At 37.0% G+C, this 25670-nt stretch overlaps 1 protein-coding gene across 1 annotated transcript in view; it reads left to right on the plus strand.

Annotated features, from left to right (window-relative positions):
* Window positions 1-24393, plus strand: part of MYO16 (myosin XVI) — a 366164-nt gene extending 341771 nt beyond the window's left edge. Inside the window, exons 34-36 of the mRNA XM_069003962.1 lie at window positions 5502-5660; window positions 8803-8894; window positions 23968-24393. Coding sequence (XP_068860063.1) covers window positions 5502-5660; window positions 8803-8894; window positions 23968-24201 — 485 coding nt within the window. The 3' untranslated portion in view covers window positions 24202-24393. The remainder of the gene's footprint in view (window positions 1-5501; window positions 5661-8802; window positions 8895-23967) is intronic.
* Window positions 24394-25670: the final 1277 nt, after the last annotated feature.

Below are 25670 nucleotides of genomic sequence, written 5' to 3' on the forward strand. Positions count from 1 at the left end.
CCAGGGTAAGCATGAATGGGATCCAAAACCTGCTGAAAGCAGTGGAGCCTTCTGTTGTTATTAATGAGTTTCCAGTTAGACTGTAAATGAGCACTAAATGTTAAAAGGAGAAGTATATGAAAAAGAATATACAGGGACATATGTATCCATATACATTTTGGCTATACCTACAATTAAAGAAAGGAGAGCAAAACAAGGGATTTGACAGAAAAGTAAAATACAACCCTATCAGGTGAGTTACTGCTGGGCCTGTAATAATATACTGGTTTTACATATCTTGCTGCACAAAAAGTCTATGATGATTCCACCTAAATGCTGATATTAGTCATTGATTTATATTTTGTCTTTAGACTTTATAAAATAGGCTAAGTATATGATTTCCTTAGAAAACTAGTAGTCTCTCAAAATGTTTCAGTTTTGTATTTTAATCTGTCATATGAATAGAGATAATACTGGCTCATTTTCTAATTTGGTGATAAAGCATTAGTTCAGCCTAAATACTACTTATGAAATAACTGTGATGCTTAGGATCATACATTTTATGTTTGAGGAAAAAAAAGTTTTATAATAGGATATTTGGAAGTCACAGCACAATTAGAAGAGTTTAAGTCATTCTTTTGGCAAAAAAGTTCTAGCATGTAGACTTTCAGTGTATTGGTTTCTTTTAAAAGTGAGATAGTGACTTAAAAATGGGGGGGGGGAAAGCATATACATTAATTTCCATCACTTTCTGAGTATGTCTGAATGTTTTTTACAAAATAAGTGCAATTCTGTCCATCCTGTGCCTTATGACTTTGAGTTTTAAACTCAGTCTCTTCCAAGAGCACTAATAACCAGCAACTGTGGATTTCATAAGCTGCCTCTTTACCATACTGCTCCTCTTGCACTTTTCAAGTAATGCTGATGTAATTAATTGTGAATTTGTTGGAATATGGAGCTTGCTTGTAAGGAAATAACTGTTACACTTTGATTTGTCATCTTCTGATTAAAAGCACTGTACATGTGATTGCTCCCAGCTAGTAACTATGCTAGAGCTGAGGGACAAATGATGCCTTCAGTCCAAACATCCATACATCTTTCTAGTCCATACATCCTCATTAATTGCAAGATTAGTCAGAGTAGGACTTTACTGAGTCAGAGATATCTTTTGGGCAAAGTCAGTTTACTGAAATAGTAGTCCAAATACTGTTCACTTTTGCAGACTCCAGGTTTTCACTTAAAGCTTGTATTCCTCTCAAAATCACGAACTTCCACTATGCTCCTACAGCTGATACCTCTTTATAGCTAGTCTCTTGCAAGTAGGCATGGATGACTCTTCACATAACATTTATTACCAGCTGAAAACTGTTAAAGATGCTGTTACTTTAAAAAAAAATATTGAAACCTGGTAAATAATCCATCCATCTAGTGAGAACAGCAGAGCACAAGTCTGAACAAAAAGATAGGATTCATCATGTTGGTGAAGATGTTCAAACATAGGAATCATAAGGAGTTTTTTCCTGTCTCCTAAAGTATTTCTGATAGTTTCAGGATGTTGATAAGGGATGCGAGAACACTGCATATTTTTATCTGCAAGGTCTGATGGCAGCAGGAGCAAGTTGATACTATTGCAAAGTCCAAAAGTCTATGTTAGGTGACTAAGAAAACGTGAGGGAAAAGTGCATTTCAGACCAATACTTGACAAATAAGAATCAGTAGGAATTTCAAATAGAAATATTATGATAAAATGTCAGGAGACACCTTTGCTATGGTCAGGGATATTTTGAATAGTAAGGAGGCAGGACAGAAAGGAATACCCCTGCATAGAAGATAAAGTCGACCTTCTGGCATATTTAATGAAAAGCAAATGCAAAGTGCTGCACCTTGAAAGGTATTACCTCCTACCATGATAGAGGGATTAGGCTGTCTGGGGAGCAGCCTGTGGAAGAGGGTGCTGGGGGCCCTGGGAGCTGGACAGGAGCTGGCAGTGACTCTTGGCAGCAGAGACAGCCAGCAGCATCCAGGGCTGTGCAAGCCATTCCTCCACCCAGCACTCATTGTTAGACCATATATGGGTACTGTGGCCAGTTTGTGCCTCCCAATGCAGAAGGACACTGATAACCTGGAGTGAGTTTACTCCAGCAAACACAGAATCACAGAATTTTTAGGGTTGGAATTGATCTTTGGAGATCACCCAGTCCAACCCCCTGCCAAAGCAGGGTCACCTACAACAGGTTACACAAGAATGTGTCCTGGTGGGTTTTGAATGTCTCCAGAGAGGGAGACTCCATGAGCCCCCTGGGCAGCCTGGGCAGTGCTCTGCCACTCTCAATGTAAAGAAGTTCTTCTTCAGAAGGTGGAAGGTGAAATTTCTTGTGTTTTAGTTTGTGGCCACTGCTCCATTTCCTGTTGCTGAGCACCACTAAAAAGAGCCTGGCACTGTCCTCTTGACACCCACCTTTGAGATATTTCTATGTATTGATGAGATGCCCTCTCAGTTCTCTCTGCCCTTGACCAAACAGGCCTGGCTCCCACAGTCTCTCCTCATCAGAGATGCTCCAAACTCCTCATCATCTTTGTGACCCTCTGCTGTACCCTCTCCAGTAGCTTGTCTGTCTTGTATTGAGGAGCCCAGAACTGGACACAGTACATGCTCAGGAGTGTGGTCCTGTGAACAGAGGCTGGGGCAGGGGGAGCTTGTCCAGTGTGGGGCAGAGCCAGTTTCAGGGGCACTCTCCTGATGTCTGTTTGAAGTTTGCTGATGTACGCAGACACATGAATCTGCTCCAATGAGGAGATGAAGATGCCTATATATAGGAAATTAGTTCAAGTACCTTTATATAATCCAAATTATTTTGAAATAAAATATAGGGTTCTTTCCCACCCCCAAGAGCAGCTAAATAAGGCCCTATGAAATATATTTTTTCTATATAGTTTTCTGTTCAGAAACTAAAGGTGTGCATTTCTTACAATGATTGAATACAGCAAATGGGATAACAAATTTCTGTCTAGATAGCTGTCCCCAAAGATATGCTGCATATATTCCACTACTTATTTCTGCCAATTTAGTATGATATTCTAGCTATCCACAATTTTGTAGTATTTAATTCTACAGATACAAAGAAGAAAATGTAATTTTTTTTCAAGAGCCCTTCATGAATGCCCTGAAAAGATATCAATGTACCTATGAAACAAAAGGCTTCTGCAAACAGCAATGCAAGAAAAATTCTTTCTACTTGCTCATTCTCAAATGAATTATACATGTCAGGCAAATCAATAAATCTTTCAAATATCAAGAGAAATAAGGATCCCAGCCACTTCCCCAAGAAGCTTTATGTAAAAGGTGGCACAATAATTATGTAGGTGGATTACGATCTATAGTGCACTGACTATGAACATCTAAAAGTGACATTTCCTTTTCAGACAAATTTAAAATGAGCTGCAAAGATGCATTTTGCAGTCAACTTGCTCGCACAAAAGCTAAATCAGGCATGCTTTTATAATTGTACTGTATGCATTTTCCGTCTCAGACTTTCCATCTCAGACTCTCCCAAGTCAGTTACTGTGGGTAGAGCTGGCCTAATTTTTTCAGTGCATAAAAAATTTGCCTAAAGATCCATTTTATGAAACAGTGTCACTAAACCAATCCAATCAGATCTGGTAAAAAATAATGATCAGGGACTGAGGGCAAGGGAGGGAGGGACAAAAACCAAGCAAACATGGAAATATTTTATCTTACAGTTTGAAAAGGAACTTTTTTGACTTTTCAAGACAGATTTTTTTAGACAAGGAAATATTAAGAACAATTCAGAGTTAGATAACTGAAAGCTAAACAAAAATAGGAAAGACCTTTTCAATTAAATGAAATATTTTGAGGTAACCAGGATGGATTTATAGTTTTCATTTCATTAATTAAGATCTAATGTTGGTGCTTTTTAAATCAGGTGGATTTTTTTTTTAGTTCAGGCAAAAAATGAAAAATTGACAGCACAGTCAACATTAGGCTGGAAAACCTTCAGGTTAAGTATCTATTACCTGGTGAAAAAAAATCCTTTTCCTTCCCCTTGAAAAATTTCCATGTGCTTGAGATTTATAAGAATATATCATATCTTTGGGAGAGCTAATGATGTTATTGGAAGTATGGGTGAATGCTGTAATGTTGGTTTTAATAGCTAGTCTTTTGACTTCCATTGGTTCTTGCTGTCATTATGACAACCAAAATCAAGGAATAACTCTTTCAGAGGTGTCATAGAAGGAAAATTTTCATTTTAGAGTGTTACAAGAGGACCTCTGCACCAGGGTCAGCCATAATACATCAGCCCCGTAGCTAAAGCCAGGTCTCAGAGGGGGTGGAATGAGTTAAGAAGACTGAAATGGAGAAAGCACTGAATTCAGGTTTGTCTTCCATGAACCAAACCTGACTATGGCAAGGAAAGAATATGCATATATGTTCAATACACACAAAAAAAAACAAAAATGCAAAACAAACAAGCAAAAAAAAAAAAAAAAAAAAAACACAGAAAAGGGAGAGAAATCCTTTAAAAAATGCATAACCTTGCCAGTGCAGCATTTCATCAGCCCTGTCACACAGGAGTGGAGTGGGGATAGCCAGGGATACAGGTACTGCAGTGCAGGCCCTCCTAGTATCCCCATCCATCTTGTCTTCCAGCTCTGAACATGTCCCTGGCTGCTGAACTCCAGTGGGGAGCACCACTTGGGCACAGCTGATGACTGAGCCCTGTTTCTTGTGGAGCACTGGGCTGACAAAGCCAGGCAAGCTCAGAGCCAGCTCCAGGCACTTTGCTGTGAGCTGTTCTGCTTTGCATGGATGTGCAATCAGTCAGAGGGGGAAGAAGACAAAGGCTTTGTTTTGCCCTTCTCTTTGAACAAATGCGTGTGCAGAGCTTTGGAACTCCTACAGGATCAGGCCTCCTCTTGATGTCTTGAAGAAATTTAACTAAAAGGCTCCGACATGAAAACCTGGCACTGTATAGAAAATGACAGCTGATGGCTGGAGAGCCCCGAGGCTGGGTAAACAATGGCCGCAGGGAGGATCTGCTGGGAGGAATATTGCTACTATGGTTTAATCTCAAAAGCCATTTTTTTTCTTGTGGGAGAGGTGGTAAAAGAAAAAGATGAGATCACATTATATCTCTTGCTAGTATCACTTAGTGCAATGATGAAAGGCATTTCAGTGATGACAGTGGTATGTAAACTCATGTGAAATAAATCTAAAATAGAGGCAATACAAACACTTGGTGAGTTGTAGCTACTGATATTTGTGTGGAAAGAAACAATCCAAATGAAATTTTTTAATGCCTTTCACTTCCCGAAACTTTAAAAAGCTACAAGTGGAACAGTAGCAAAAAAAAAAAAGAAAAAAAATCTGTAAAAATAACTGATTTAAACCTTTAACATTTTTAATTTAATAATGTGGTCTCTCTGTGTTAGTTTTCATCTACTTACATGTGAAAGCCACTAGTTAATAGAAAGCTGACAATCATTTTCTCTGTTTCTGTCAGGTGCTGAAACTAATCTGAACTTGAGGAGCAGGGAAGATCCAAATATATCAGATTCTGGATCAGAAACGCAGGATAAAAATGCAAATAACCATGGAACTCAGTCATCTAATCCACTGTCCAGTTCTGTGACTGCTGAAAACGGAAATTCAGTATCAAATGGTAAGCAGTTTTTAATCCCAAAGCTCTTCTAACATAAAATTGCTGAAGTGTTTCCTTGAATGAGCTTTGTAAGATATAGCCAGGCTGGAATCTTCTGAGTTGTGAAATATCTGTTTCTGGAACTGGCTTAACTTTGTATGTGTGAACTGATAAGCTCTCTCCAATAAAAGCTGAATGTGAAGAAAATAAAACAGCCTCTGTCAAGGAATTTGTAATTACTTCAGCTCTAAGTCTGTAAGCAGCCTAAGGCATGGAGGACTTAGATTTGAGATTCTGATCCTATAATTGGTACAAATGGGACAGAAAATAGAAAATCAGGATCTCCCTTTGCTATAGGTGCCCTACTAGTGAATGAAAAATTGTTTATCATTGCAATAATAAATAGTACAAGAGCAGTGACAGAATATCTTTCAAGGTTCTAAAAGCATTAATCCTAAGGAAATAACACTCCTTTGAGTTCAGATTTTTAATAGAAGTTGCTTTTTCATTTTTTTAAATGAATATAATGTATTGCTCATCTTTTTTAATTCATTTTTAATAGGAGGAGCAGCACCTTTCTACAGCTCTGTGCTATTGAACTGTGACTTCTCCACCACAAATCTTCCACACTTACCAGAGTTCTTAGTCTGAAAGAAAGAGCTTTTTGCCAAACGCACAGAGTAATCAGAAAGCCTGAAAGAACCTTTCTTCATTGCAGTGATGAAAGTTGTGATCCTACATCACCCAAAACAGTACTACATATAATTGCAGCAATTATGTATAGCAAACCTAATTTTGCCAAAAGAAAAGCCGAATTTAACTCACTTTTGATAACTTGAGAATAGTTGCAGGAAAGCCCAATCCAGATGGTGTAGTTTGTGCTCCAGACTGAACCCCTGATTAACTTGGGTTCTTGAATTTTGCCCCTAGCGCAGCTAAACTGATTCTTCCAACCTTGGACTGAATTAAACAAGGTCCTACTCAATGCAAAGCTGTGGTATCCAAATATTTACTTAGGTGTATGTAAAGGAAAGCTCTTAGTATGTAATCAACTACTCCATTTGTCTTTCCAAACTCTACCAAGCCTCTACTTGCCATGTCTGTGACGTGCTGCTGCTGTACATGGAAACTTTACTTATTTGATAAGGCCTCTTATCAAAGTGCTTTCTACAGAAATAAACAGAAAATCATTGATAACCTGATTCTTAGCTCAAGGCTGTCCTGGACAGTCTATCCTAAAATGTATTAACATAGTGCAAAATCAATATATTTTTCAGAACTTGCTGCTGGGCCTAGGAAAGTATTTTTATTCATTTCTGGTGGTCTGGAATTATGCAAATATTTTACATTCTAGCTTTTATTTGAATTAAAAGAATAGCACCTACTTTTAGAAGGTACTTCACATTAAAATTTGGATAATTTTTTATTATTTTATTTGAGATGCATCCAAACTGAATCCATGTAAATAAATTATTAGTTCAGGAAATTATTTGAAAAAATGGAGTTGGTTTGTGTTCACAAAAAACGGGATTTTTTAGAGGGAAATTTATTTCAAGCATTTAATTTGACCAAAAACTTGATCTTGTGAAGGGAGAATTTTTAGCTGGAGTACAGAGAATTTAATGTAGGTGAGAAAGCAATAATGGTAACTTACATATAATTTATAAGACTAACAGTACACTAGAGGCCTTGGATGTCATGCCTTGCCCCTGTACATACCTAATATATCATTGCCCAGCTTCAAAAAGTGATAATCCCACCTCAAAATAACACATAGTTCCAATTACTGAGACAACAGGGTCAGATTCCCTCTGCAGCGAACAGAAAAGAACTGAAATGCTGGACTCTCACAGATTTGATCTGGCTCCTGAGCTGGAAACAAGAGATTCACCTTCCTCATTGTCTTTGTATTCAGAGGAGGCCCAGATGATGAAGAAAAAGATCCATATTTATGATCTTATGATATTCAGAAGAACAAAGAAAATTAAAAAACTGTTGTCCCGAGTTACAAAGTTGTGGGAAGGCACTGTTATAAGGGGGAAACTAAAAGGAGGATAGAGGGATTTTAAGGGGTTTTAAGCTTTGTTTTAATTATCATTTGCCTACCCTGATTTTGATTGGTAATAAATAAATTCAGTTCATTTCCCCAAGCTGAGTCTGTTTTGCCCATGACAGTAACTGGTCTCTCCTGTCCTTATCTCAACCCACAAGCCTTTCATTATATTTTCTCCCTCTGTCCAGCTGAGGAGGGGAGTGATGGAGCTGCTTGGGTGGGCACCCAGCATCCACACAGGGTCAGCCTGCCACAAGCACAGCACTATGAGGGCTGCTATGGGAAAAATGATCTCCAGCTCTGCTAGACCCAATACACAGACCTACCATGGTGTCTGTGATTCTGGTTTGCGAGGTGCTTAATAACACCTATCGTGGACTCTCTGTGTTGCTGCTTGTGCCTTTGCTTCCCCTCATCCCACCTTTCAGATCCTCTGTAGTGCTATATGAATGGTATTCCCACTGCTGCAGAAGCAGTGGAAGCACCAGCAGTGGAAGCACCAGCAATGAGCCTCACTATAGAATCACTTTGCAGAGGTGTTTGTTTCTCTTGATTACAGTACCTGGCTGTTTTACACCAGATGACTGGTTTTACACAGCTTAATTTTGGACAGCTAATTCCCACATCGAGAGTGCACAATAATTATAAGACTTACAAAAAACGTGCTCTGTACTGAGGGGATGAAGTTTTGAATCCTGGACCTAATACTGACTTCCTGTGTGAAACAGAGATACTAATTTGAGAGCAGAATGCTGCAGGCGTGGTTTTTGTTACCTTTGTATTGCTTCTGCCATGAAAATGAGTCAGGGGAAGAAGAGCCAGGGATTTCTGCATTGCAGAAGGAATCCCTGGCCAGTGTATAGGCAAAGTGTTATTTGCAGGCTCTTTAGTTACAATTGCTCCTTCTTTCAACCTATCTATGCTACCCCCACTTGGTTAGAAAGAATTGTTCTGTTTCAGTAAGCATGGAAATAGTAAATATTCAGGCAAATGTGTAATTTGATTTTTTTGTTTATTTTTTAGTAAAACATATCAAAGTCTTCTGAATCTTATTTTGAAATCAACCAGTGCATAAATCTCAGATTATAAATTCGTATTCTTCTGCTTTAGGATTACCAGAGGAAAATGAATATTCAAGACTGTCAGCCAGCACTACAGCAGGCTCATCGATTCAAAGACACAGGGAGAGCCACACTAGTCAGGTAAATATTTCACTGATGATCTGCTGGAACCACTAAAACAGGAAAAGATTATAGTAGGTGCATGTTGAAAGCTGTCTCTTGATTCAAATTTGGGTACTGGCACTGAAAAATGCAGACTTCTTTTACAGGTTTCTATAGAGCTAAAGACAATAATGAATTTACTAATAATTTTTTTTTTTTACTGGAAGAATAATGATCCTGAAAGCTTCTTACAGTGAGTTCAAAGTTTATGAAATGTACTGTTGCTGGTTGTGAGGATGCTATTTTCAGGCAGGAAATACATCTCTTAACCCTGAGAGGACCAAGATGTTATCTCTCTCAAGATATTGATTCATTCATACCAGAAACACTTGCATGAACCTCGTAGAATTAAATGCATAATTATATCATCCTTTTTAATATAAAAGCAATGAAGACATTAAAAATGGTCTTCACAAGTTTTGTACAAATACCAATAAGTAATAAAATCAAAATATCTATCAGTTAAAACAGCAATAGATACTAAGGTAATGTGAAGCTTGCACTGGTTCTCTTAAAATTTCTAATGAGTTAAAGTAATTTAAAAATTGCAACATAGAATTAATTTTGATGGTCATTAAGTGAACAAAAAGGGATAAAATTTTTCATAAGATATTTTCTTAATTATTTCTTCAGCATTTTGTATCTAATGTGAACCACTTTACTTTCTAAGTAGCCAATTCTGGCATGAGGGCATTCAAAAATTTTATTATTATATTACTTTGCTTAAATGTCATTATTGTATTCTCCTGTTGTCATTATGTCTTCAATCCATTTTTCTAAAAGGGTAGTTCCAAGTCATTTTATTTATTTGAGATGACTGTAAGAAGTTTACAGTAAAGCTAAATATTGTCCGATGACGAAACAAGTTGGAGCTGAGAGGACTTTTTTCAACAGAAACCTCTCATTAACTGATTTTAAAATTTCCAAACTATTTTACCAGAAGGTGAGAGAAGTGCTTTATCACATTAGAAGCTACCTGTTGTCTGTGGGGGATAGCTGACATTTCACAACAACAAAATACTGGCTCTCTAGCCAAGTTAAACAAATCTTTGGCCTTTGCCTCCAGCAGGAGCAAGATTCAGCCTTCAACATCACACTCAGTCTTAATGTAACTTTGAAAACAATAGGTTTCAACTGAATAAATATGTGAGCAAGCTAGTATAAAAGTCTTCACTTTTTTGTTTTTTACCTTACTGTCAGAAGCACATAACTACAGTGCCTATCCTGAGTTGAAAAACTGTGCCAAGACAGCACTCAGCACTACACTTATCCCTTGAGTAAGGCTGGCCAGAGCTGCCCTGGCACACATAGGAACATATCCATCTTGCACACAATAACAAATTTTTGCCCTCACCACACCTCTCAGACTCTCAAAAATGGACTTTGACCCTATTATGAAAAAAATACCTGCAGTTCTACTGTCTCCAGATGGGTATCCTGGATGAGGATGTTTTCAGTTGTCTCTGTTACATTTTTATTACATCAACCAAATACTTATTACATACGAGAGTGGCCAAAGAGACCTTTCTAGCAAATGAAAAGTCCAAGTCCCTGACTTTGGTCCAGTTACAAACATCACACAGTGAGATGCCTTTGTCCTGAAGCACCTCACACCTCTGTTGCTAATAAGCTTACCTGGGTCAAGACAGTCATGTATAAATTACATCAGTGCATTACAAAGAGTTGAATTAACTGGGTATGGAGAGCCATTGTCATCTTCTTTTCTTTGAAAATGGAACCTGTGAAATTATTCTGCAACATTTAAATCTTTTATTTTAGAAGCAAGTTGTTAACCATTTGCAAACTTGTGGTTTTTATTTTTCCAAAAGTACTTGCCAAAATCTGAACACAATTTCATTTCAGTATTTTGAAATGTCACTTTTCAGTAAATTTTTAGATGTTTTGCCAAAGTGTTTCACAAATTTTTAAAATAGATTCCATGAAATGTACTTAGAATTATATGCAGGGACAATCCTTAAACGCAAGCCAGTAAGAACTGACAAGTTTAGAGAAGAAACCTGTAGTTCTGTGATTTTTGATACAATCCTCTAATGAATAAACATCTTGCAAAATGGTGTTGCCAAAAGAAAAAGGAAAAAATCTTCTTTCTGTAAAAAGAAAAAAAAAATCTTAAAAATTCTATGCTCACAGGGCTGAGAATTCTTGCTGTGAAAAGCATTCCTCACCACTGCCAAAGCATGGCATATATTTGAAAATTATTGGGTTTAATTACTGTTGACATTTCTTAGCATGCTGCTAGTGACTCTAACAGCATACAAGCCAATAGTAAAAGTCTTTGCCAGGCTTCACTGTAGTAACCTTATCACTTAAAGTAATCCTTGTGCAGCTGTGTGAAGTAGGACATACTTTTTCACAGGTCTGTGGAGGTACTGATTGACTAATTGCTCTAAAGAGAAAGATGTAGGTCCTTGGATCTCTTGGCAGACACTGTCACTTCAGCTAAAGGAAACAGGTTCACTAGCTTTCAGGACCTTCCAACATTTATGGAGTTTTTTAATATCTCCCTGCTAGTTCCTTACTGCAGTGACAGTAAGGGTAAGTTCATTTCATTTTTGTCCCAGGATCTCAAGGCTCATATACATTCAATTAAGTTTAGACATTGTGGTTACAGTATCATCCTGTTGTCATGTCAGGTGCCAATTACCTGCATCACTGCCTGACACATCCTGCACACTGCAAACCTGCACACTCCAGAGATAATTCTTAAGGTCAGTATCTGCCAACATGCAGCATACAGATCAATTTTTAACAAACTTTTTTGAAAGTAGTTACCAAGCATAAAATATCATCCAGTTGATCATCCTGAAATGACTGAAAAAAAAGGAGAAAAATAAATGCTAATTTATTTTATTTTAAATGCTAATTTTCTAGGGCAGTGGTTACATAAAGGGCAATTTTTACTGAATGAAAAAGGACAAAAATTGGAAAATTCAATTACTAACAAAATATTTCTCAGTGGAAAGTTATGGAATAATATTCTACTTTATTCTGTCAGAAAATTATTAAAGTGTTAAAGTTTAATTTTTGTCTCATGAGAAATGAAAACTATTTCAAAAGAAATAAGAATCTTGTATGTCAAAAGAACAACAAACTATGGGGTTTTTAAACTAATACCTTTTTCTTCATATTGTTTTGTGGCTGTACAGGTGTAGATTTCCAAGTGCTTTTATCAATAGGTTTCAAAATAATATCACATAAAAACATAAAGAATCCAACATCTGATACAGATAACATCTGATATAGATACCTAACACTGAAACTTCATTCTCTGTGAAGATGAAAACTGAACCATGAATTTGGGGGTCAAGCCTTTATTAAAATGTTTCATGTGCTTTAGTTTGTTCAGACAGTAGATATTCCAGAAACTACTTGCTAGCAGAGCCACACATTTTCTTTTCCCCAACCCAGCACACTAGCTTCCCTGTGTTTTGTGCTTTCCTTGTAAACCAAAACATTCTAGTCAAGGAAATATTCAAAACTTTAAACCAAAAATCTACAGTAGAATGGTACTGCAAGAAGCAATATCCTAATCTACCATTACATGAAAACTTTTAGCAGCTATACCTCTAACTCAGCTTCTACAGAAAATGTTTTGGTAGCCTCTTGCTCCCCAAACAGCAGAAAACTAGGAATCTTCCTTTTCCAAACTTGATTTTAAATTACAGGTTTAAAATTACTTAAATAATTATTGTTTCAAATTGTTTCAGTGATTTGTATAAACAGTTTGGCAGTTCCAAATATGCCTGGACCTCTAGTCTCAAATTCTTATGCTATAATTTCTGTCCAGAAACAAAAGACTCACCAAAATGAAAGAGATGTTTCTTCTTGTCATTTTTGCCATAATCTTAGGTAGGAAATTCTGATACGACTAAGAGTCATTTCTATTCAGTCACAGTCTAGGAAGTGATCCCAAAGCATACTGGATGCTCCACAAATGTTGAAATTACTTAGCAGGGTCTAAAACCCAAAACCTCCTCTAAAATAAAAAACCTATATAAAATATTGCTCCTGTGCTCTTTTTCTTTTACTCAGAGTGTTTCCCAGTTCCTTAATCAGTCCAGTGGGCTCTCTCCAGACTGTTTTTAGTGATTCCTCTGTTCTCAACAGCTGCTGTGAGTGCTATGTTTAAAAGACAGAGAATAAAGACCATTGAAACCTACAAATTCTTTGGAATGTCAGCAACAGCAGCAAGATGAAATAGAGTCAATAAAAGCAAGCCTCTATATTTATACCTCACATAAAAGCTAAGTGGCCCTGTCTTTTTTTCACAGATCCAGGACTGTGAGGGTTTTTTTGGGGTTTTGAGTCTGGTTTTCTTTCAATGATATTTTAAATTTGTTATTACCATTCACTATGAAGTGGGAAGTGGTGTGAGAAAGTGGAATGAAGAAAAGCAGACCAGCTAAAAGATTCCTTTTTTTCTTATGTGGGCAGCAAAAAGCAACATGGTCTGTCTGTAACAGGATGAGATGGACAACCTGGAGATAATGAACAGATGGGAAGTGAGGGACAGATTAAAGACTAGTGTGATAATAAGCATATGTGTGGGGTGGGAGTGGGGAGTAAACCAGGCACAGATAACGGATGATTCTAAGAAATAAGTTTGGAAAAAGAATAAAAAAACTGAGAGAGAAGGTAAATAATTAAATGGAATAAGGGATTTAGAAAGAAGAAAGAAGGAAGAGCCAGAGAGAAGGAATCAACCCAAAGTGAGGAAAAAAAAACCTAAAAGGAAGATAAGAATGGGAGGAAAAGAACCAAGAATAGAACAGAGGGTGATGCAGTAAAGAAGGACTACGGAGGAAAAAAGTGGAAAGTCTGTGTGATGTTCCAGATGTGATACTCATCTTCACACACTTACCAATGTGATCTTTTATGTGCCATAAAATAAAAATAATTGTAATGATTGCCTATATTTATAGGCATTCTATGCAAGTTGGGTCTCAACCATAGTCTCAACCATAGTCTCTTGAAGATTTGGTTGTCCCAGAAGAAAGGTATAAAATTTTCTGTTGATAGATGCAAAGCCTCTTTGTCCAGTTTAGCTCTGAATGGCTGAATATTTGCTTATTTGTAATCAGATGACGTCAAGTGCATTCAGTCCTATGGAAATGCTCCCAGAACAAGACACAAATAAACAAGCAGCTTGCCATCCTGGTAGGTTAAGTAATATCAGACATATGACATACCCTGGTGTAGGATTTTGGTTACCCACTTCTGAAATATGTTTTATCTGTCATGTGTTCAAAAAGGTGAGATAAAAAATCACAGTTATTTTTTCACATATGGTTATATTAGAAAATCTGCAGTCTTATCTCTTCTCTTTTGTTTAAACCCCATGGTGCAGATTGGCAGATTGCAGTAATATAGGACCCAACATCTGACAATGTTAAATTGGAAATGTCTTTTCATATTTGTGAAGTATGTATTTATTGTTTCATTACAGCTTAAGCCATGAATCTTATTTCATGAAATCTCATTGCTTTCAGCAGTCTCTTCCCTCAAAAAGAGCTGCATATTCATTATGGTTTCAAGGGTCTTCTTTGTTCCTACTTGATTTAATATTTGTTGCTAATCACTTCTTTTGTCGACTGTTCAAAAGTTTAAAAAAATGGATAGTCAAGAATGTGTTGCAATGTGTTGCTATCCCCCACCCATTGTCACAGTTCTAAACATTGGGCTCTAACATTCCTTATTATTGTCTGTCATGTTTGTCTATTAGCTGGAAGTAGTCTTTGATCATCTTTGAAGCAAAAAGTGACAATCAAAGAGGTCTGGTGTAATAAAAAAAAAAACCCACTAACACCTTTGTAAACATGTAACATCCAAGAGAAGACACAGAATGTTACATACTTATCATTCATCTGAATCAGTACACCCCCCTGCGTTGTGTTTTGTTTACTGTTTTGACTGTAATGCCAAAGCATACTCTTTGTAATGTCACACACAGCAACAACAATCAGGTCCTATAACACATTGTGGCTTTATTTTTAGAAGACTTACAGTCAAAAGCATGTGCCTTATAGATTAAATGGTATGAGGTAATGCATAGTGTAAATTCATCAGTAAGTACATGATCTTGTGTTTATGTGTGAAGGGCTCTTGGAGGGCTGGTGCCCCTCTGCTAAGCAGGTGTATCCCAGGTCTGACCACTGTGACCTCCACGGGTGAAAGCACAGGTCCTCCTCTTTGAACCAGCTGATGTCACAGCCAGCTCCCTACACATTCCAGGCCCCTTTTCTTGTCTCCAGTGCTTCATCCTCACTGCATTTGCCCCTGCTAGATGACATTGTAGAAGAGAAGGGAACAAAACCTCCTGAGTATCCCTGTGCCCTTCCCAAGCTCTGGTGTTTGGCTAAAGGGTGTAATTATCCTTCTTTGGCTGCTTTGGCTGCCACAATGGTCAGTGGCTCACCTTAAAAGGCTGCTTCAAATTTGAGCTCAGCGGGAGTGGGGTCCACCACCCCACTGACAGCACCTGTGGAGAGTGACTACACTTCTCACTTAGAAGTGCCCAGTGTGAGAGGGAATAAATTCATCTGCCCTTCATTCTCTTGCTGTCACACACTGCCACATACAGATAGCAGAGATTTGTAATGCTAACAGACCATAAATTAAATGATTGTTTGATTATTGCTAAATAAATTGGTTGACCACAAGTGTAGTGTTTCTATACAACAAAGGATGATGCCCAACTACAGCAAATACGAGCTGATGATTGTTTTTGTAATTGCTTTGCAAGCATTGTGGCAAACGTAATCTCTGTCTAGTCGGATAAAATATCTTGCCATAAAAAGTCAGTGATCAATTAAGTAGCAACATGACTTAGTTTGTTGGAAATTTTTTGTTAGATTATGTGCAAAGCAGTATCAGCATTGTTAGGTCAGCTGTTCCGAAAACCTCTATGATAAAGGATTTGTTTTCAGAACTCATCTTGAGAAAGACACAGTTGCTGTATGAACATATTCTTTTTCTCAAGTATCAGAGGCAAATTAGGGGCATGCTCTGAATGTTTTAAAGAGCATTGTATAATCAGTTTATCTGGGGATAAATATTACCTTGGAAAAAAAACCCTCAGTATTTGCTGATGGTTGATGTTTTAGTCACTCTGGGAATGTGTCACTTTTTAGTTGAAATCAGGAATCTAGAGTTGAAAGAAACTCAGAAAAAAAAAAAATAAAATTGAAAGCCACAAGATCCAAATAAACAAAGTACAGCCCTGTTTTGAATGTATAGATTTGTCCAATTCTATTCCCAGCTCAGGTAATCAGTGTGCCTGTTATATATTATTGAACATTGTCTACCTTGTGCTAATATTTTCTACCAGGTTGCAAATTACAGTTGTACTCAGGTTTTGTGTGCTGATTTTATTTTGCAAAGATATATTATCTTTGTTTGATTGCTGAGCTACTTCCAGTCTGTATGGAGGATGACTAACATAATTCATTGATAATATTGGGATATAACTATTGGTATATTTTTGATAATATTGATACATTCACTGAATGATGCAAAAGTATGGAAGACAGGTCCACCTTTTGTGACTAAAATGTATCACTTCAAAAAATAATAATAAAAAAAAAATCACCCAAACCAAACAACCACCTCCCTCTCCCTCAAATCAAACAAAAAAACAAACAAAGAAAAATCTAATAAAAAACAACAACAACAAAAGACGAGAAACTACAACAGTATGGCAGAAAATCAGACAACTTCCACCAGAAATAGAATCGCAGTTAGATGAAGAATGTAAAATATCCAGCCTGAGGCACAGTAAAGGTATGTGTAGGCCAAGATTCTCTTTCTGATAAAAACAAGAAGGCTCTGCTATGCAGGGTAAAGACAGAGATATGAGATGTCCCTTTCACAAGTATGATCTCTCAGTTCCAGTGGCCTGTGAGGAAGGGCTTCTGGAGTCAGAGTTCATTCTGTAGATAGTAATCCTTAGCACATTTTTCTTTCATTAATTCTTCTGGAAAATCCTGTCAGAAAGTGAAACTCAGGCAAACAGTGGAATTAATTTTTTAGGATGAAGTTTGAGAGCTTTCCAAGTGCCATGTGATAGCAGAGGGCTGGACTGGGCAATCAAAGATACCTGTGTCTGCATGATCTCTGACACAACAATTTCCCAATTCCAGCATCATTCCACAACTAATGTTTGGAAGAGAACTGAATCTGTCCCTTGAAAAAAAAATCCAACAGAGAGCTGTAAATTAGCTTGTCAGAAGGGAAAACATTTCTAACTGAATATGGTGGCAATGCATTTTTGTTCATAAATGTAGTCCCTTTTAAATTTTATTTTAAATACAAAGTTACTTTTAAGATTATCCCAAATATTTATAGTTTAAGCCAAGTTATTACTTCCTTTGGTATGTCATCATATAACAACACCTGTTCTAAACTTAGTTTCTTCTTTTGATGTAATAAGAAAATTTAACTGAGACAGATATTTTCCTGTTGAGAAAAAATGTATTTTCAGTTTTTGCAATGTATTTTCAGTTATGGATCTCATTAATTTTTTTCTGGCATGCCTCCTCCAGAGCACTTCCAGATTTGCACCAGACAGAGCACCTGTCTTCTTTGCCATTTTCTCCTTTCCAATAAACCTATTTGACATCCATTCGGAGCTTTTTCTTGGACATTGTAAGTTGTTCCAACACAAAGAAAAACCATCAGCAGTTTAAAAGAACAATTAACTAAAATAATTTTATTGTTGTATATCACATATCAAGTTATTACATCCAGTGGATCTGCTATTGCAAAAAAATGCCTGTCCCAGCACTCACATGACAATCCCATGAATCAGTTTGGATCCCAGTGTTACATTCATGTTTGAAGATTTTAATTGGAATTTTGAAGCATGTAAGCTCATTTATCATAGCTGCTCTGTGCTCCCTGCTGGGGTCTTACATGGCCAGTGCAGGTTTCCCAATCAGTCACAAATTTACATATTGATTTGATTTATGTTGAACGCTTACCTGGGCTTCTTAACACACCCTTGGCTTACTATGCACTTTCCCCTTATATACTTAAGTGAATATTATATTGGTAAATAACATGTAGATGAACAGATTTTTAATTTTCCTTGATTCAGTAGTTGGTGGAAAAGCAATCCTTTCCTGTTATCTGCTCTTTCTTTAACGTTATAAAAACCCCAGATATACCTGTTGGTACCTGAAGTGTTAGGATTTTTTGAGAGGTTGCAGTGTGCCTGTTCAGTAGTTTGGAAATAAAGTTGTGACACGCATGTTTGGAAAGAGTCAGTGTAGGGGCTTATGAGATTAAAAAAAATTAAATTAAAAAAACAAAGCCGTTAAAATGAGTTAGAAACATTTTTGTAGGAGTTGTATACAAGTTGAATCAAAATATGTTGCTCTTGCTAATAATTGCTTGCCGTAAGAATTATTTTCTGAATTACTGAATGAAATGGTGTTTAATTTTGAAATAAGAGGTCAGAACATCCTCATCTTTACTGTCTTTAAAACTAGGGATCCACAGAAGATCCACTGGGGTCTATGAACTGCTTTTGAAGGCTGTAATAAAATTAAATGTGAATCACCTATTGGCTGAAATTTATTTGGCTTTCATATTTAGGCAGCCTACAAACTGAAAGGAATTGTAAACAGGGATTTTGTCAAGGCAGTTTCATTTCTAAAATAATTATGATAATTTATCATAAACATTTTACATTTATTGCATAATTCACTTTAGATCGTGATCAAAGTTTAGAAAGGTAAAATCATTGCTCTTCTGAACTCAGTCGTCCCAAAGATTCCATGATGGGACCTCAACTTCACTAATGAAAGAGAAAAATCAATGATGCAATAATTAACTGTGAGCATTTACTGACAGTTACTTTAAAGCACCAACATTGATAAATCTGTTGAAGAAAACAGGTGGCATTATTTCTCCAAGCAAAAAATATGAACTAGCTACAAAAGGGAAATGTCTCAGCAACACAGGTTTATGTGCTTTGCATGTCCTTAAATTGTGCTGTGATTTTCTCTTGTGCTTATATGTCTATAGGCAGGAATCTTACTAAAATTTAAAGGAGCAACTAAGAACTGTAACACAACATGAAGTGCTACATTTTGTGCAAAGAAAATTTGTATGTTTTAAATAATACATAATTATCATATGTAATTAAGTACTTCATTTCTGATGAATACTAGTAAAAAGAGTGCATTCACAAATGAAAAAAATAGTATAGCAGTATACACATATTTTTTAAAAGGTAAACCCTACATTTGGTCAGTGAGGGAGTAAACTGAGGTGAAATACTGAAAAGAATCTGCCAATAATAAATCTCTGTTTGTCAGACTATGTAATAAGCCCTTTAGTCATAGGCTGATGATTAAGACTCCATTGCATTTGACACACAAACAGAGAATATAAATTCTTTGCTTCTGAATGTTACAAAACATCCTCTGTAAAGTTATAGCATTTGATCTTTTAAAGAAGAATGAATTTCTTGAGATTCTAGAGCAAAGTCTCTAAATAACTCAAAGTTAATTTTAAATGTGCCAGTTAATCATTTTATCTGGCATACTTTTTGTCACAAATTATTTAAAATATGAAACCTTCTAGTTTCTATAATTAAAAACTTGCTGAATTTTTAACTTGCATAAGAAATAGACTGTAATTAAAAAAATTTACTGACTTACCTTATCGCAACTCATCTTGATTCTAAGACAAAGTTGAAATCCAGCATGTCTGTTTTAGGCTGTAAAGTGAAATTTAGGCAGAATTTAGAAGCCTAAATCCAAAAGGAATTTCTCCAATGACTATGCAATACTCAAATGTGTATAGGCAAAATTGTGCTCCAAGATTTTCATGACTTCCAGCATATAACCAAAGTGCTCTGTCTCCCATGCTTTTTTGTGCACTAAAACCACAAGGAACTCTGTCTGAAGGTTTTACTTTAGCACACTAATCAGACAGCACAAAGCACAGGAGTCAGAGTGCTTCTGCTCTGCACTCAGAGTCCAACCCTTGTACTTGAAGTGTTCTCTCAGCATGTGGGAACTTGGTCTCTTCCTCAACCTGAAAGAACTGTGGTGGGTTGACCCTGGCTGGACATCAAGTGCTCACCAAGCTGCTCTATCACTCCCCTCTGCTACAGGACAGGGGGGAAAAAATAAGATGGAAAAAAATTCATGGGTTAAGATATAGGCAGTTTACTAAAGCAAAAGTTAAGGTTGTGCACATGCAAGCAGCAAAGGAAAAAGAAAATAAAAATATTTTATTGTCTACTTCTGATCAGCAAGCAGTGTCTGGCTACTTCCTGGGAAGCAGGGCTTCAGCATATGTGGAGGTTGTTCTGGAAGGTAAAGTCTAAATAATGAATATCTCCCCTTCCCCCTCCTTTTTCTTACAGGTGTGCAGACAGCATATGGTATGGAATATCCCCTTGGTCAGTTTGGGTCAGCTGGCCTAGTTGTGTCCCCTCCCAAGATCTTGCCCACCCCCAGCCCACTGGTCAGGTGGGAATGTTGGAGAGACAGCACTGAGGCTGTGCCAGCTCTGTTCAACAGAAGCCAGAACACTGGAGAGTTATCAGCTGCTTCCTAGTTACCAATGCAAAGAGGAAAATTATCTTCATCTCAGCTAGGACCAATACAGAGAATTTGAATCCACATCTTCTAATTTCCCAATATGCTCTAACTTCTAGAGAATGACGAAAGTCCTTCCATGCATGTCATGATGGAACTGAGTCATTTGTGTTCTGTCACCAACCAAAATCCTTGATGCCGGGAGGAGAGCACTTGCTGCTACAGCCTGAGAGTTTGGGCTGTGAAGTGAAAAGAATTAATCCTGAAAGCTCCTCCCTGGGCTGCTCATTACAAATTTATTTTGTCCATCTTTCCATATTTTGCAGTGGAAAATACAGATCTGGTTTAAAACCTTCAATCCATTGCAGTTGCCAGTTAATAGCTGTAGTAACTCCACAAGCTCTTCTTTTGTGTGTGACACTTCAGCTTTTCTTGTTTGCTCAGTAAGAGCTCTGTATACTAAACACAGGGATGGTGTTTCCACCCAAAGGCAGAGCTGTTAAATGCCAATTATTGAAATACTATATGTTTTGTGGGTCTAGCCCAAATACTGTATACCATGTCTGATTGACCATTGACTTTGAGTAGGAAAATCCTGGTCTACAGTTGTTGTTGCTGACACGGTTGAAGTTGTTTGTTTAGTGTCCATTCAAAAGATCAGTAGTCTTAAAGTAATTAATTCCCACACACATCATTCACCCTTCATAAAATACCTTCTCAGGATATAGAATAATAATCAGGAAACATAGCTTACTGTTTTACATTGTGCTTCATGTAAAATTATTCAGCCAACCTTTTCTATAATGAATATGTATAATAGATCTTCAGCTTGTCACAGGTCTAATCACAAATGAAAAAGAGAAAAGATATCATGTTATTCAAATAGATCTAATTAAATTAATTGGTTCATTTAGAGCTCTGCCACTTCTTATGCATTTTTCCCCATTTCATTTCAACTGCAGTTTCATCTCATGTCCTTCATGCAGGTTGTTTTCCAGCTTATTTACCAGATCAGTTTCATAACGAATAAATGTTTGAGATATTTTTCCATCCCTGCTTAAGAAAGTACAATAAAATATGTACCCTTATTTGTGAACTGGACCAAATTTTGTCTACTATTCACTGGAAAATGAGCTCTGTAGTGAAACTGATGACCCCATATTAATTTACAGCTTGCATAAGCAGGACCAGTATAATAAAGTTTCTTCAGTGCCTACAAGCTATAAACAGGATGCATTTGTCAATTCCGTGCCCAGGCAAAATGTGCTCGCTTTTTACCCTGCCCCTATGTGCCTTTATGTTCCTTGGAACAGCAGTGGCACTCTCTTTTCAAATACTCTGTCCATCGCTCAATCTGAAAATTCTTCCAGACTTCATTAGTCATACTATCCAAACTTTTGTCACCAGAGCACATCCAATTACACAGTTTCAAAATACCTATTTTTTTTATAACTATATTTATACTCCAGTGTTCAGGCATATCTTTGATTAATTATCTCTGAAACTCTTTCATATGAAACTCTTGAGATGACCATCTAAAAGAGCTTTTTTCTTGTGTGTTCCAGCACCTCTCTGAGAAGCATGCCTAGCACAGGTTCATGAACCGTCTTAAATTTAGGTACAAATAAGGTGTCCAAATTGGGAAGACTGTATTCCAATCTATGTGTTTTCTAAAATGGATTAGGCTCATAATTTAAATGCACAAAAAACTACAGAAACTGGCCGTGAGTAAGCCATGGTGACTCACAAACTATTCAACTGTTCTACAGGATAAAGCCACCTGACCTGTCTTTCTTGATAAGTTGTTTCCAAGTGCAAACTTTTGTCTTCTAATCTTTTATAAACCACTGAAGAAAAAAAAAAGTATGTTTTGTCTCTGATATTCTTCTAGCACTATCTGTGCAACATTTCATTTTCACTTGAGTTGCTGAGATGCCCTGTTGCATTTTGTATAAATATAAAAGCAAAGAGGTCTTTAATTTTATAGTGATACGCAATTGAGATACACTTTAATGAAGTCTTTCAAACATTTTCATTTTTCTTAATTTTTTAAAAAAATTCAGAACTTTAAACTGTATTTGATTATACCTGTTATTAAGGCATAATATAGGCTAATGCATTTCTCTTTGAAGTGTCAACCAACCAGAAATTAAGCAAGTTCCCTGTAGATATTCAGGCATATCCATGTAAGGGCTCATTCCTTCTCTGACAGCATGTGCATGTGAAAGGTCTGACTTGCACAGGACACATTTGAAATAGCAGTGTAAAGCCTGGTAAGCCTCTGTACTCAGGCATTTGCTGTTCCGTGAAGGAACAGCGGGAGCCACAGGCAATAGTAAAGTGTTCTACCCCAGGAACCCCATTGCCTATCAGTGACAAAAACGCCCTTCATGTCACTCAGCTTACCTTGCAACTGGAACTAATCCTGCGTGGGGTGTCTCATGAGCATTTAAGGGCACTGCACATCATTTCCTTTATCATAACTAACATGCGGTCATCTTTCATTATGACAAGTAGAGAAATGCAACCTTTACATGAGCCCATTGTGTGAGCTGAAGTGTGGGCATTTTAGTCATGCCATAGGTGCCTCTTACAGGTGCTCCTGTGGGGTTCTTAAGAAAGAAGGTAACAGGATAAGGGTTGTGGGCTATTAGATGTTATGATGGGCTTGTTTCACATTTTCTAGTTACAGAAAGCTCCCAAGCCAATAGATCTCAGTACCTGCTCTAGGGGCTGCTGTACTGCATAGGTGTCAAGTCTTAAAGGACCATGAAATGGACTTCATTGCTTCATGAACTTGTCCTGCTATGAGGGCTTCAAACTGACTTGAACAAAATAAATAGTCACTGGAATAGAAGAGTTAAGTGGAAGGGAACAGTTTCTTCTATGTGGATTGTGAATCTAGTACAGAACTGTGGCTACTTCAGAATGAATTTATAAATAGATTCAGGCTGACTGAAACTACAGTTGAAGTTGTTAATGTATACTCTGGAGGAAAACAAGGACTGACCCATGGTTCTAAGGATAACACCTGTCTGACAATTAGCTTTACTGATTCTAATATGCAACAAAGATTATGGTTTCTTGGTTATGGCTATTTGGGTACTTACATTTATAGGACAAACCTTGCTACTCCTGCAGCAGCTGTAGGCAGTCTGCTTTGTGTGTTTCAGAGAATTCTGTTCATGTACCCTTTGACGACACAGGGGAGTTTTTTTCAGTTTGTTTCATTTTTGACAGTTGCTTCATACATCATCAGATGTTGTGACTTCAGGCTCTGCGACTTTCAGACATAAGATTGCAATTGGGCAATTCTAAATCACTAATGTTCTTTGTTTTCAGTGTAAAGAAAGAGTGTAAAGTGTTCTTCCATTTTGGAGGACAAGGTTGCTTCAAATTATTAACAGGCTTATTTGATCTGTTTTCTTTATCCATCTATTATTATTATTGTTATTGCTATCATTGTTTTCTTCTCACAGGTTATTCATCAGCTTAGACTTTCTGAGAATGAGAGTGTGGCTCTACAAGAGCTTCTAGATTGGAGGAGAAAGCTGTGTGAAGAGAGAGAAGACTGGCAGCAAATATTGCACAATACTGAGCAAAGAATCACAGCCCCACCTCCACCCCCTTGTAAGAAGCCAACACTGCTGAAGAAGGTAGAAGATACCTCCTGCAACAGACTCTCTTCAGGCATATGGGACACCACCATATGATTCAGATGTGTGTTTGCAGACTGTTAGGAATGGAACCATCTAATCACTTCAATCTGCACAATCAGCAAGTTTTCTTCCCTTCACAAAACGTGCAGGGATTTTTTATAAGCACTAATTCGATAGCACAGGATGGAGGAGCTGTTTAGATCTGTCACGTGTGTGTGTGTACATGTGTGTGTTTGTTCTTTTCATATATATACATGTATACATATATGTGTGCACTGGTGAGTATATATATGTATGCATGTGTATATATATATGGAGACAAACTGCACTGTAAGTACTTAGTTTAAAAGTACAAAACAGTCACTTAGAGTTCTCCCATGGACAATGAAGAAACTATGTTAAGCAAGTGATGATGGGGAGAAGTGACTGACAGACATTTTAGAGAGATCAGGAAAGTCTGTGTGCACACTGTACAGCTGTTTTATACAGTACAAAAATATGTTTCTTGTTCCCTAATGAATGGGTTTATTATATTACATGTATACATATATATATATATATTTCTTTGTAGATGTCTGTGTTCCATGGAGATTATTTACATGTTTATTTCTGGTGTTTTATAACTTTATGCAATTGGTGCTGTTGTTCTTTCTTCAAAATACAGGTAATAAATTCAGTACTTGCATTTTTCTTTCATAGTTCATCTTTAACAACATACCAAACAGTTTCAACAATGTGTTATTTTTTTCAGAACTGGCAATATCCTTTCTAAAATCCAATCCTGAAATTCTTGCAAAGCTCCTATGAGCAGGAGTGATTTGGTGCTGTTCACAGCCCCAAATTAGAGACCATTACTTCTTTTTGATGAACCTGCATTTCTGAATGTGTGAACTGCGAATTTTGCAGTTACATCTCAAATCTTATTTCATTCTGGGTTATGTAAAATAATGAGGCACTCATTTAGACTGTAAGTGTGGTTTGAGATTCATACCTGATTATGCATAAGGTCAGGTGTCAGTGGAAAGATACATAATGGTAATGAGGTATGAAAATAGGTCTGTGATTTACTGTTACAAGCCTGAAGGCTTTGCAGAGATGGGTATATCAAAGTATTATGTCCTTATTATGGTAGCACAGTGATGCATTTATACCTCAAATTTCATGTAATGAAATGGTTTCAGAAATTGCAGCATCCTAGTTAGTGTACATGAGTTCTGAGCAGTAATGTTAATTTATGAAAAACATGCTGCTGAGAACTTGTTAGTTATTGCTCAGCAGTCTTTGAAATACTGCTTTGCCACTAAAAGGTGTGATTTATATATATTTAAAGGGTTTTTTCCGGGGCTACTTATTTTAAGTTCTTGGAGTATGTAGAGGCAGTGTGGAAGCCTTTTCTTGGTTGTTTGTCCCATTCCTATTGACATCCAGGAAAAAGTGTTTCCAGTTTTGCAAGTGGATATAAAACAAGTATTTTCAAATGTAAGCTAGGTCTAAATTGGTGCACTCACTCTTTGTTGGAAGTT

Source organism: Aphelocoma coerulescens, chromosome 1 (genome assembly GCF_041296385.1).
Source record: "Aphelocoma coerulescens isolate FSJ_1873_10779 chromosome 1, UR_Acoe_1.0, whole genome shotgun sequence".
NCBI lineage: Eukaryota > Metazoa > Chordata > Aves > Passeriformes > Corvidae > Aphelocoma > Aphelocoma coerulescens.